General features: G+C 39.9%; 1 protein-coding gene across 7 annotated transcripts in view; it reads right to left on the bottom strand.

Annotated features, from left to right (window-relative positions):
• Positions 1 to 12,435, bottom strand: part of mcf2l2 (MCF.2 cell line derived transforming sequence-like 2) — a 130,848-nt gene that overhangs the window by 67,403 nt on the left and 51,010 nt on the right. For all 7 annotated transcript variants that reach the window (XM_024004497.2, XM_024004500.2, XM_070447597.1 and 4 more), the window contains 5 exon segments: positions 186 to 305; positions 7,614 to 7,728; positions 7,838 to 7,962; positions 8,331 to 8,480; positions 8,717 to 8,833. In XM_024004497.2, coding sequence (XP_023860265.1) covers positions 186 to 305; positions 7,614 to 7,728; positions 7,838 to 7,962; positions 8,331 to 8,480; positions 8,717 to 8,833 — 627 coding nt within the window.

Here is a 12,435-nt window from a genome sequence, read left to right as displayed (position 1 = left end):
ATTCATCTCACATGACCAACACACTGGGGCACATCCATGTTAGGCTCACATACAATACAATCAAAGGCTGATGATCATATGCTAATGAAGCCATAGTGGAGACATTGTGCAATGTACTCAATCATTGGAATTGAAAAGTTTAGATGTTACATTTCATATGACGTATGTTATGTGACTGAGCTGACCTGAGCCTTCTCCTCTAAGGTATTGAGGTCGTTCAGTAACATCTCCACTCGGGTGACACAGTCCCCAATATCTGACAGGAAAGTCAGAGTGTCCATCAGACTGTCCAATGACACTTTCACCTGGGAGGGGGGAGAGGACACAGACACAACTGCAGATCAGGCACATATTCATGTACAGTTTTTGCTAACTTATATGCTTGAGAGGGAGCGTTATACTGTAAGTGTGACCATAAACAAGCATGTATAACACTGCAACTATTTTTAGACAAGCAAAGTGTTGTCATTGTAATGGCTTTTCACAAAGCACCCAGCCCTGAAGGCTTACATCCCAAAAATATATGTGAGTTTGCCTGTGAATTAAGCCACCCTGTTAGCAACATCCTCAATTCCTCATTCAAGGAGGGAAAATTCCCTTCACAGTGGAAGGAGGACACAGTGCTGCCGATACCTAACCCCCCATCGACCAGCTGAGGCATACTGTATATCACTAACTCCACAGCTCTCTAAAGTATCGGAGAGTTTTGCCGCTGCCTGGATTAAAGAGGACATGTCACCAAACCTTAGACAGATCATCCACCCAAGCCCTGGTTAGTATGCTTGACTGCCTATACAAAGAGTCTGACATTCCACCCACAATATCCACCTTAATCACCAAAACCTTTCCAAAGCCTTTGATAAGATTGGCCACACCACAGCAATAGAGTGTCTGATACAACTGGGTATGAGACCAGCAGAGCTACTATCCCAATAAGCAAAATTACGTTGAAAAGACGTCTTTTAGACTTTTATTCCAGACATTGACGTCAGGTGCATTTTAGGTGCTGAATGAAAGGTAACATTGAAAATATGTATTTTCCAGATGTTGAAAATACGTATTTTCCGGGTGTCTAAAATATATATTGAATATACATATCAAATACGTTGAAAATCTGTATTTTTCGGTCATTGATTCTATGGCCAAATTTCATGTACATTCTCAATGAAGTAAGCATTATATCACAATAATATTTTTAAGGCGGAATCTGCAGTTGCTACATCCATTTGGGGATTTACCGTGCCTTCAGAAAGTATTCACACCCCTTGACATTTTCAACATTTTGTTGTTACAGCCTGAATAAAAAATAACAAAATTGTAGATGTTGTGTCACTGACCTACACACAATACCCCATATTGTCAATGTGTACTTGTGTTTTTAGAAATATTTACCAATTAAATACAAATTAAAAGCTGAAAAGTCTTGAGTCAATAAGTATTCAACCTATTTGTTATAGCAAGTCTAAATAAGTTCAGGAGTAAAAATGTGCTTAACAAGTCACATAATAAGTTGAAAGGACTAACTATGTGTGCAACAGTAGTGTTTACCATGATTTTTTTATGACTACCTCATCTTTGTACCCCACACATACAATTATCTGTAAGGTTGTTCAGTCAAGCAGTGAATTTCAAACGCAGATTCAACCACAAAGACCAGGGTGGTTTTCCAATGCCTCGCAAAGAAGGGCACCTATTTATTTTTATGATGTGTAAAAATAAAAAAGCAGGCTTTGATAATCCATTTGAGCATAGTGAAGTTATTAAATACACTTTGGATTATGTATCAATACACCCGGTCACTCCAAAGTCACTCCAAAGATACAGGTGTCCTTCCTAACTCAGATGCCAGAGAGGAAGGGAACCGCTCAAGGATTTCATCATGAGGCCAATGCTGACTTTAAAACAGTTACAGAGTTTAATGGCTGTAGTTGGAGAAAACTGAGAATGGATCAACAACATTGTCCTGTAGTTACTCCACAATACTAACCTAAATGACAGAGTGAAAAGAAGGAAGCTTGTACAGAACACAAATATTCCAAAACTGTTTGCAATAAAGCACTAAAGTAAAACTGCAATGAATGTGGCAAATAAATTCAATTTATGTCCTGAGAACAAAGCATTATGTTTATGGCAAATCCAACACAACACATCACTGAGTACCACTCTTCATATTTTTAAGCATGGTGGTGGCTGCATCATGTTATGGGTATGCTTGTCATGGGCAAGGACTAGGGAGTTTTTCAGGATAAAAAGAAAGGGAAAAGAGTGAAGCACAGGCAAAATCAGAGGAAAACCTGGTTCAGTCTGCTTTCCAACAGACACTGGGAGACAAATTCCTCTTTCAGGAGGACAATAACCAAAAAATACAAGGCCAAATATACAGTAGCTTACCAAGATGACATTGAATGTTCCTGAATGTACCAGTTACAATTTTGACTTAAATTGGCTTGAAAATCTATGGCAAGACTTGTCTAGCAATGATCAACAACCATCTCGACAGAGCTTGAAGAAAAAAATTGAAAAAATAGCCAAATATTGTGCATTCCAAGTGTTGAAAGTTCTTAGAGACTTACTCAGAAAGACTCACAGCTGTAATAGCAGCCAAAAGATGCTTCCACAAAGTATTGTCTCAGGGGTGTGAATACTTATGTAAATTAGATATTTCTCTATTTCCTTTTCAATACATTTGCAAAAATGCCTAAAAACATGTTTTCACTTTGTCATTATGGGGTATTGTCACTAGTTGGGAACCACTGGAGTAAAGCACAGTAGAGTACAGTACAGTGTCATGACGTGGCCCTCTTTGGGTATAGCGAGTGCCTTCCCCCTCTCTCCCTCTTACACCCAGGTTCTGTTATCTCAGGTCGTAAATTCCTAGAGGAGACTCTCTCCTCATGGTCAGGCAGTATAGAGAGAGGGTTTCACAGTAGAACAAAGGAACTTCTTCTACATCACAGAACTTGAGAACTGAACAATATCCATGTTTTGAAGAATGTGTAAACGGTCGCTGGAGAAACCAGCGACAACCAGTCCGTTTTGTTTTATGATTGGGACCTCAGGAAAGACAATACAGCCACATTACCATAACTCTGTGTATACAGGAGCCTCCGTTATGAGGCTTGCATCTAATTATTGTATAAAATGAATGAGTAAAGATGAAACTATTTGTGAAATTGTGTAATGTGATTTTAAACCGTTAATGTGAGAGAATTGTATTCCCTTTAAAGTTTAYCTAAGTCATTGGCCCGCCCCATGAGCACAAACATTGATCTGGCCACATGGGACAGCCCTTTTCTACTGTTACGAATATATCCCCCACCTGAAGGAATTTCCTTTAGACCATGCCTACCTCGGTCAGCTGAGGGAGCTAAGGTTGAGTGGAGACCACAAGAATCTCAGTATAAGCTAAGGTTGTAARGGTTATTGAAACTCTGACACTATCGATTCCGACAGAATAAGAGCAACTCTTCGATACTAATTACTAGTCTGCAGCTAGGAATTATGTACCATTGAATGCGAAGACAGACAACCGCCTAAACATCCATCCCATAAGAACATTTCTGAATGGGACTCTGAAGTATCCATTCTAACCACGAGAGACTTCATGGGAGCAGAGACGATCAGATGAACTTTCCAACAGAAAGARGGACGATTCCAACAGAGATCACGACGACACACTGAGCGTAAATATATATTGATTGCAATTATTCCCGAATGAGTGAGCGTTCATGTGCACAGGATTAGCATTTCAATCAATATAATTATCAACTGTGTAGAGACTTTTGTCTTTCGCGCCCTTCTCAGTCCACACCCACTTCCCTTTGTCTACCAAGTAGCCATATCGGCTTAGCCCACTAGGGAACATCACCTATCATTTCCTTGTAACCAAATCTACTGTTTGTTTGTTTGTTTATGCATTTCTGTGATTATTTCGTTAGTAAATAAATGATTAAGACAATTGATGTATGGATGATTCATAGTGAAGGCTGGGTTCGTGCAGATAAGCAACAACTTACGAGGTTTGGAATAAGACTAACGTGAGGTAAAGAATAATTAATTAATTAGAAGACTAATTTATCAGATATTAAAATATCTGAAAAGTTATATTAGGAAAATTATAACTTCGTAATCTGAAGATTTTCCTTGGTGCCCCGACTTCCTAGTTAATTACATTTACATGATTAGTTTAATCACGTAATAATAATTAGAGAGAATTGATTTGATAAAACAAGTCTTCATGTTAATGATGCCAAAGACACAACAACAGTATGGTATGGTACAGTACAGGACAGTACACTATAGTTTAATTCAGTAGAGTACAGTACAGTACAGTTTAATTCAGTAGAGTACATTAGAGTAAAGTAGAGTACAATGCAGTACACTATACTTTTCTTTACTGTACTCTATTGTATTGTACTGTACTCTACTGTTCTGTACTGTAATATACTTTACTTTTCTATACTGTACTGTGTACTGTAATGTAATGTACTCTGCTGTGCTCTACTGTTCTGTACTGTGCTGTACTATGATGTCCAAACTTGTGAAACATACTGTAGGTGTCTATGTTTGGTTCAGATTTGGTCCGGTCCAGATCGGCCAAATCTGAACCAATTATAGACGTCTATGTTTTGGCCAAATCAAGGCCGTTCCGGACCGGACCAAATCTGAACCAATTATAGACGTCTATGTTTGGGCCAAATATAGACTGGTCCAAAAGACGTTGCTGTTGTCGTGTCTTTGGCATCATTAAACTGAAGACTTATTTATCAAATAACTCTCTGTAATTATTATTACGCGATTAAACTGATTAATCATGTAACTGTAATTAACTTGGAAGTCGGGGCACCAAGGAAAATATTCAGATTATAAAGTTATAATTTTCCTAACATAACTTTCAGATATTTGAATATCTGATCACTTAGTCTTCGAATTAATGAATTATTTACCTCATGTTAGTATCATTCCAAACGTTGTAAATTGTTGGTTATCTGCACAAACCCCGTCTTCACTATGAGTCATCCATACATCAATTGTCTTAAATAATTTATTTACTAACTAAGTAATTCACAGAAATGCATAAACAAACAGTAGATAGTTWCAAGGAAAAGKTAACGGAGTTTCCCTAGTGGGATAAACCGGCATCGCGGCTTGGTGTACAAAAGGGAAGTGGAGGTCGACTGAGATAAGACAACACACAGTTGATAATTATAACAATTGAAATGCTAATCCTTTGCACATGAACGCTCACTCATTCGGGAACAATTGCAATCAATATATATATTTACGCTCAGTGTGTCGTCGGGATCTCTGTTGAAAAGTTTGTTTCTGTTGGAGAGTCTGTCCTCCCTCTCTGTCGTGGTTACAATGAATAGTTCAGAGAGACATTCATTCATGTCGTTATAGAATAGATGTTTCGGCGGTTGTCGGTCTTCGCGTTCAATGATACCGAATTCCTAGCTGCAGACTAGTAATTAATATCAAAGACTTGTTCTTATTCTGTCGGTATCGATAGTCTAAGAGTTTAACCACGTGGGATGGTTAAAAGATTCAGCTATCGTCTCAAACCTTGGCCCTCTCGTTATCGAGGTAAGCTGGTCTGCAACCTTTGTCCTCTTGTAATTGAGAGAAACATGGTCTGTTGAGAAATTCTCAAGGTGGGGGTTTTATTCGGAAAAGCAGAAAAAGGCTGTCTCATGACGCCAGGTCCTAACTGTGTTCATGGGGGCGTGCCAGTGACTTAAGTGAAACTTTACACAGAAATACAATTCTCTCACATTACATCATTACATAGCATCCCATAATTTCACAAATAGTTTAATCTTTCCTCATTCATCCTGTACAACAATTAGATGTAAGCCTCATATCTGAGGCTATTATATAAACAGCGTTATGGTAATGTGGCCGTATTGTCTCCCATGAGTTTCACAAAATTGTACCAAACGGACCAGTTCGTAGCTGAATTCTTCACCGATCTTTTATACGTTCTCCAGAACTTAAATACTGTTCGGACCTCCAGTTCTGTGAGGTGGAAGAAATTCCTTTGTTCTCTCTATGAAAACTCCCTCTCTCTCGATACTGTGGCCATGAGGAGATAATCTCCTCCAGGAATTTACGACCTGGGGTCGCAGCAGCCTGAGTGTAGGAGACAGAGAGAGGGGGATGGGGCTTGATGTACCCAAAGAGGGCAACATCATGACACTGTCAGTAAATGCTTAGTGGGGAGGGTCCAGGAAACTCATATGGCCCTGAACCCCTTGAAATGATATCATTTGATATCATTTGTGAGAAACCTGCCCCATCCAAGTCCCCTTACAATCAGCAGGAAAGACCTGCAAGTCTGTGAATCAGTCAAAATGTTTGTGCTTGTCCTTGTGCAAAATAATCTACAGTGGGACGAACAAGTAACGTCCATTGTTAGAAAAGGAAACAAGAAGTTGTTTTACGCAGACTAAAAAGTTTCAATGTCCCACAGGCTGACCTGGTAGCCATACACAGGCTACATCCACCCCTGCCTAGAACACGCAGCACCAGCTTGGAATAGCTCCTTAACTCAAGCCCTCTCCGACCAACTGGAGCGCATCCAGAAGTGCACTTGCAGAATCATCCTCTCCACAGCATATTCTGGATACAAGGAGGACACTCTGACTTTATTATCACTACCCTCACTTTGTGAGAGAAGAGAGAAACAGTGCCTGGGATTTGCTGTGTGACGTAGGATGTGGAATGTGAAACCACTTGAAGCTGGGATGTTCCTCCTACCATTTCATTCGCACTTCCGACTGTACATCAACTCCTGGCTGAACCCTACATCGCAATCATTACATCGTAGCGCAGCAGGAGAGAGTGGTTTCATCACGGTAGCACATTCAGAGATCGATTTATAGCCATTCATCTAAAATAATTCATAGATTTTAAACAAAAAAAACTTTCTGTTTGTCATAAACAGACAAGATTAATATGATCTGAAAGGCGGGTTCCTAACGAGTTCAGAAAGCAAAACTAGAGCTCTGTGAGACATTCACAGCGATGGGGGCAGACGTTTTGATCAAGAGAGATCTTTAGAAAATAGGCACATTTTGTCTAACACTAAACATACAKAWGTATTTTACAGTTATAAGGAAGGTGAAATCTTATKGTTAGTTGTTTTATAATCTGATTATGCTATATTTAGAAAGAATAAAAGTAATTTCAAGCCTTATTTATACAGTTTTCTTGAATAGAAAATCCATCATATATAATATAATCATATTTTTATCATATTTGTACTGTGTCTTGTGTCCTCAAAAGTGACTACACCTCAGCAATTTATAAATAAATAAAAATTGAGTATGCAGCATTACTAGTTGTTTATGGCCCTCTCATGATAAATAAGTACTTTTGGGGATTACGTAGATTACATTTTCAATTACATTTAGTTACATTTAATTAAATGTTTTATTGTGTATGTAGTATAATATCCATGTATTTCAGTGACCTTGACTGCKATGCTCTCTCTGGAGGAACTCAAACAGCCAGGATGTGTTCTGTCCAACTCTCTTTTTTTATATGATTAAGCAAAACCTGCTGACCACAGTAGTCAGCAGACAGGGACTCTGTCATAGAAATGTACATACCTCTCGGAAGTCATGTTCAAAATGGCGTAACTGCAGGCACTGCTCCAGTTTGAGGTGATGTTTGGACCAGAACTGTTGAAAAGCATTTTCTGTCTCATCCAGCTGGGCCAACAACCTGAAACCCATGCACTCATGAACTGTACGTATATGTTTGTACTGAACTGTACATAAAGACATGTTTTATTAGAAACATATAGTATCTGAACTAGGTCCCAGTAACCAACCTTTCCACTGTAGTCTGGTTCTCCATCTCGTCTGGGTTTAGTTTGTGGTTCTCAGACTTCGCGGCCTGCTCTTTGATACAGCCCAGCAGAGTAGTCCCCTGTTGCACCGCTAATTTCAGGTCATCCTGTCAAATTTAAACAACTAATTAAATACCAGGCTATGCCAGGAGGAGACCCACCTGCCTATGGGGGGGATCATGAGACAGGGGCTGCTCCTGATCAACAGTCTGGTTTTGGAATAGAATACTTGCTATGCTATACTTTGCTATGCTTGTTATCTGGGCCATTGATGCTAATGAGTGTGGTTAAACTACTAAGCAACAGGCCATGACAGAAACCAGTCCACTGATCTCACTACTGTATMTGAATCTACTAATACTATACTACCACTCATCAACATAGGGAATATTCAGATGCTAACTATGGGTATAGGTGAACCCTAATAGGTAGCCAGGTTCAGAAGCCCCATGTTGATGCTGAAGCAGTGTCTCACCTTTAGTTTGTCATGCTTCTCAGTGTGAGTAGTTAGCAGGTCTTTGGTGTACTGCACGTCATTAGGCAGCTCCGTCTCGGCCAGATCTGTGCCAAACTTCTGCAGCATTTGGGCTGTGGTCTTCACTGTCACAGCAAAGTTCTCAATGGCCTGACAGCAAAACACAAACACACCTCAGATTATACTGTGCCATGACCCATACATTTTTAGGATTACATCTATAGTAAACCGACATCCCAGTAGAAAATAAATATGGTAGAAAAGGATTATTATGTGGAAACTGGCAATATTTCAGTATTCACTTCTCTGTAAGATCCTGCAGTTACAAGAAATTCCCAATGAGTAAAGACTGTTTAGACCAAAGGTCAAATGTCATGGTGACTCACTGTCCGGTGGTGGATCCACTGACTGTGACAGTACTCCAGGTTCCCACCAAGCTCACATGTTAGCTGGCCCTTATCTACGTAGCCATGTAAGTCAGACAGGGAGTTCAGCATCACAATCTGTAAAGACAGAAAAGATATTCACATACAATACTGTATGTTATAAAGTCACCTATGTATTTGGACAGTGAACTAAAAATGTTTAATTTGGCTCTATACTCCAGCATTTGGGATTTGAGATCAAATGTTTCATATGAGGCGACAGTTCAGAATGTCACCTTATATTTGAGGGTATTTTCATACATAAATATTTAACTTTTTAGAAATTAAAGCACTTTATGTATTGTCAGAATAACAGGCTAAGGCCTAGTTTTCTGTGACATTTTCGTGGCAGAAAGCAAGGACTGGTGATGCTGACAGGAAGGCCCCACTCACACACTCACACACTTAGGAAGTTTCACTTACACTCGCACAAAGGAGAATGAACTCGCACAAAGGAGAATGAACATTGAGAGAAAAATTTACATTGACCCTAGAAAAGAAGAAAAAGAAGAAGAAATGAATTGGGACTGAAATGTATTTAAATAATAATTAAATGTTAAATATGGTTGGGGAATGTTAAAGGGTGACTGAAGTAATATAGTAAAATGGTTAAGGATGAGATGTTTGTTTGAAGGTACAGTACATTTAGAGATAGATAGCGAAATGTTATAATGTTGAAATAATAGGATGATGATGGGATGTTGTATGTTTAAGATGTAACTGGAGTAATAAGTTAGGTTAGGGTGAAATTAGAATTGAGTGAAATTTGAATATAAAAGGTTGATTTAAAAAAAAAGGAAAGGGAGATACCTAGTTAGTTGTACAACTGAATGCCTTCAACTGAAATGTGTCTTCCACATTTAAACGAACCCCTGTGAATCAGAGAGGTGTGGGGGGCTGCCTTTATCGACATCCACGTCTTCGGCACCCAGGGAACAGTGGGTTAACTGCCTTGCTCAGGGGTAGAATGACAGATTTTTACGTTTCGGTTACTGGCCCAACGATTTGAAGGGAATAAGAAGTGTTAATGTTTAAAACTAGTAGTGATGATGATGTTTAGCTATAGGTATATTAAGGGTGCTAGCRTGACCTAGAATAGTAAAATAAAAGTAAAGTTCTACAAGGAATCCTTAAGGTTACCTTATTGATAGACGTTTTAAGTAGCTGTTAGAGTTTTGAAACAACAATTGAGGGACTGATCATCCTGAGGGGGGCAACAAAAGACTGTTTATGGTTGTAGAAGGTAAGACATAATTTTTCTTGTTATTAAATTATATGTTTCTCATAAAAGTGTGATATACAAAAGATATTGCATTGGCAACCTAATAGGGGTTTAGATAAGGGCGCTGGAGGTATCTAATCCATAGTTAACTTTTGTTTCTCATAATTGCTTGTGTGATTATTGATTTGTGATATTGATTGATTGAGCTGGGACTTACAATGCCTGTTTCTGGAATTTTGAATAAACTTGCTTTATTGTTCTGAAACTCCTGTGTCATCAAAGAGTCATACAAGTGCCTGTCGTTTTACTCTAGGTTTCTGAAATTGACTTGATTAATTTAGGATTTTTAGCATCTGGTTAATTAGTCTATTGGGAACCTTAGTTGCTGGAATAAAATAACCTGAGACGGAACTATAGGTACTGAGTACAATGGTCGGAGTCGTAAGAGGGGTGATTCTGGGCTAAGCCAACCCAGGAAATAGGGGCCCCTCATAGTGGGCTACGGTGGAAGCTCTGGCCTGGGTGATCCTGAGAAGGCACCAGGTGGAACGAGAGTGAGGCAGCATAAGCACTAGGCTCTGAGGATAGCCCACTTTACTGTAAGGCCCTTACTGTTGAGTTTGAGGAACAGTCCCTAGCCGTAAACAGGCTCAGTGGTAAGGCAGAGCAGCATCTAACAGATCTGAGAGATTAATGACAAGGAATAACTGACTGCTATTGGGTAGGCAGGTTCGAGTTGAGTCGTTAATCTTGCAGAGGTGGTATTTTAGCTTTGACAGTATCTAGTACCCCCATTTGAAGGTGTCATAAATATTTGGAGAAATTCACATATATGCGTATTAAAGTAGTCAAAAGTTTTGTATTCGGTCCTATATTCCGAGCATGCAATGACTACATCAAGATTGTGACTCTACAACATGCATTTGTAGTTTGTTTTGGTTGTGTTTCAGATTATGTTGTGTTAAATAGAAATTAATGGTAAATAATGTATTGTGTCATTTTGGAGGGAATTTTATTGTAAATAAGAAAATAATATGTTTCGGGAACACTTCTAAATGAACGTGGATGCAACCACAACGCCATTTCAACATAGAAATGTGAGTACATTTTGGTTGAGATGTTGATCAATGAGATTTCAACCTTTATTCACCCACTTAAAAAGACAGACAGAAGTTTTTTGAATTTCCAATATGTTATCACAATGCGTTCAACCATTTAAAAGCACAATAAAGTTAGAATGGGAATACAATGTCAGATATTTTGTGTTTATAATGTGTTATCACTGTGCTTCATCTAGTAGCACAACCAAATTACTTGGATTCAGATTACATTAAAAGTACACAGTACAAGTGATCAGTGCTGTTCGAGATTTTGCACAGATGTATATATCGTGATTTAAAGACTCTTGCTCCCTTCGGTCTCAACGTAGACTTTGATCATATTACTCCAGTGCTAGCCTCCCTACACTGGCTTCCTGTTTAGGCAACGGCTGATTTCAAGGTTTTACTGGTAACCTACAAAGCACTACATGGGCTTGCTCCTACCTATCTTTCAGATTTGGTCCTGCCGTACATACCTACACGTACGCTACGGTCACAAGACGCAGGCCTCCTAATTGTCCCTAGAATTTCTAAGCAAACAGCTGGAGGCAGGGCTTTCTCCTATAGAGCTCCATTTTTATGGAATGGTCTGCCTACCTATGTGAGAGACGCAGACTCGGTCTCAACCTTTAAGTCCTTACTGAAGACTCATCTCTTCAGTGGGTCATATGATTGAGTGTAGTCTGGCCCAGGAGTGTGAAGGTGAACGGAAAGGCTCTGGAGCAACGAACCGCCCTTGCTGTCTCTGCCTGGCCAGTTCCCCTCTCTCCACTGGGATTCTCTGCCTCTAACCCTATTACAGGGGGCTGAGTCACTGGCTTACTGGTGCTCTTTCATGCCGTCCCTAGGATGGGTGCGTCACTTGAGTGGGTTGAGTCATTGACGTGATCTTCCTGTCTGGGTTGGCGCCCCCCTTGGGTTGTGCCATGGCGGAGATCTTTGTGGCTATACTCGGCCTTGTCTAGGATGGTAAGTTGGTGGTTGAAGCTTTCCTCTAGTGGTGTGGGGGCTGTGCTTTGGCAAAGTGGGTGGGGTTATATCCTTCCTGTTTGGCCCTGTCCGTGGGTAATCATCGAATGCAGCCACAGTGTCTCCTGACCCCTCCTGTCTCAGCCTCCAGTATTTATGCTCAGTAGTTTATGTGTCGGGGGGCTAGGGTCAGTTTTGTTATATTGGAGTCTTCTCCTGTCTTATCCGGTGTCCTTTGTGAATTTAAGTATGCTCTCTAACCTCTCTCTTTTTTCTCTCTCTCTCTCGGTGGACCTGAGACCTAGGACCATGCCTCAGGATTTTGTCCCCAGTCCACTGGCCGTGCTGCTGCTCCAGTTTCAACTGTTCTGCCTGCGGCTATGGAACCT

This window comes from Salvelinus sp. IW2-2015, linkage group LG16, assembly GCF_002910315.2.
Source record: "Salvelinus sp. IW2-2015 linkage group LG16, ASM291031v2, whole genome shotgun sequence".
Classification (NCBI taxonomy): domain Eukaryota; kingdom Metazoa; phylum Chordata; class Actinopteri; order Salmoniformes; family Salmonidae; genus Salvelinus; species Salvelinus sp. IW2-2015.
This window is presented reverse-complemented; position numbering and strand designations above follow the sequence as displayed.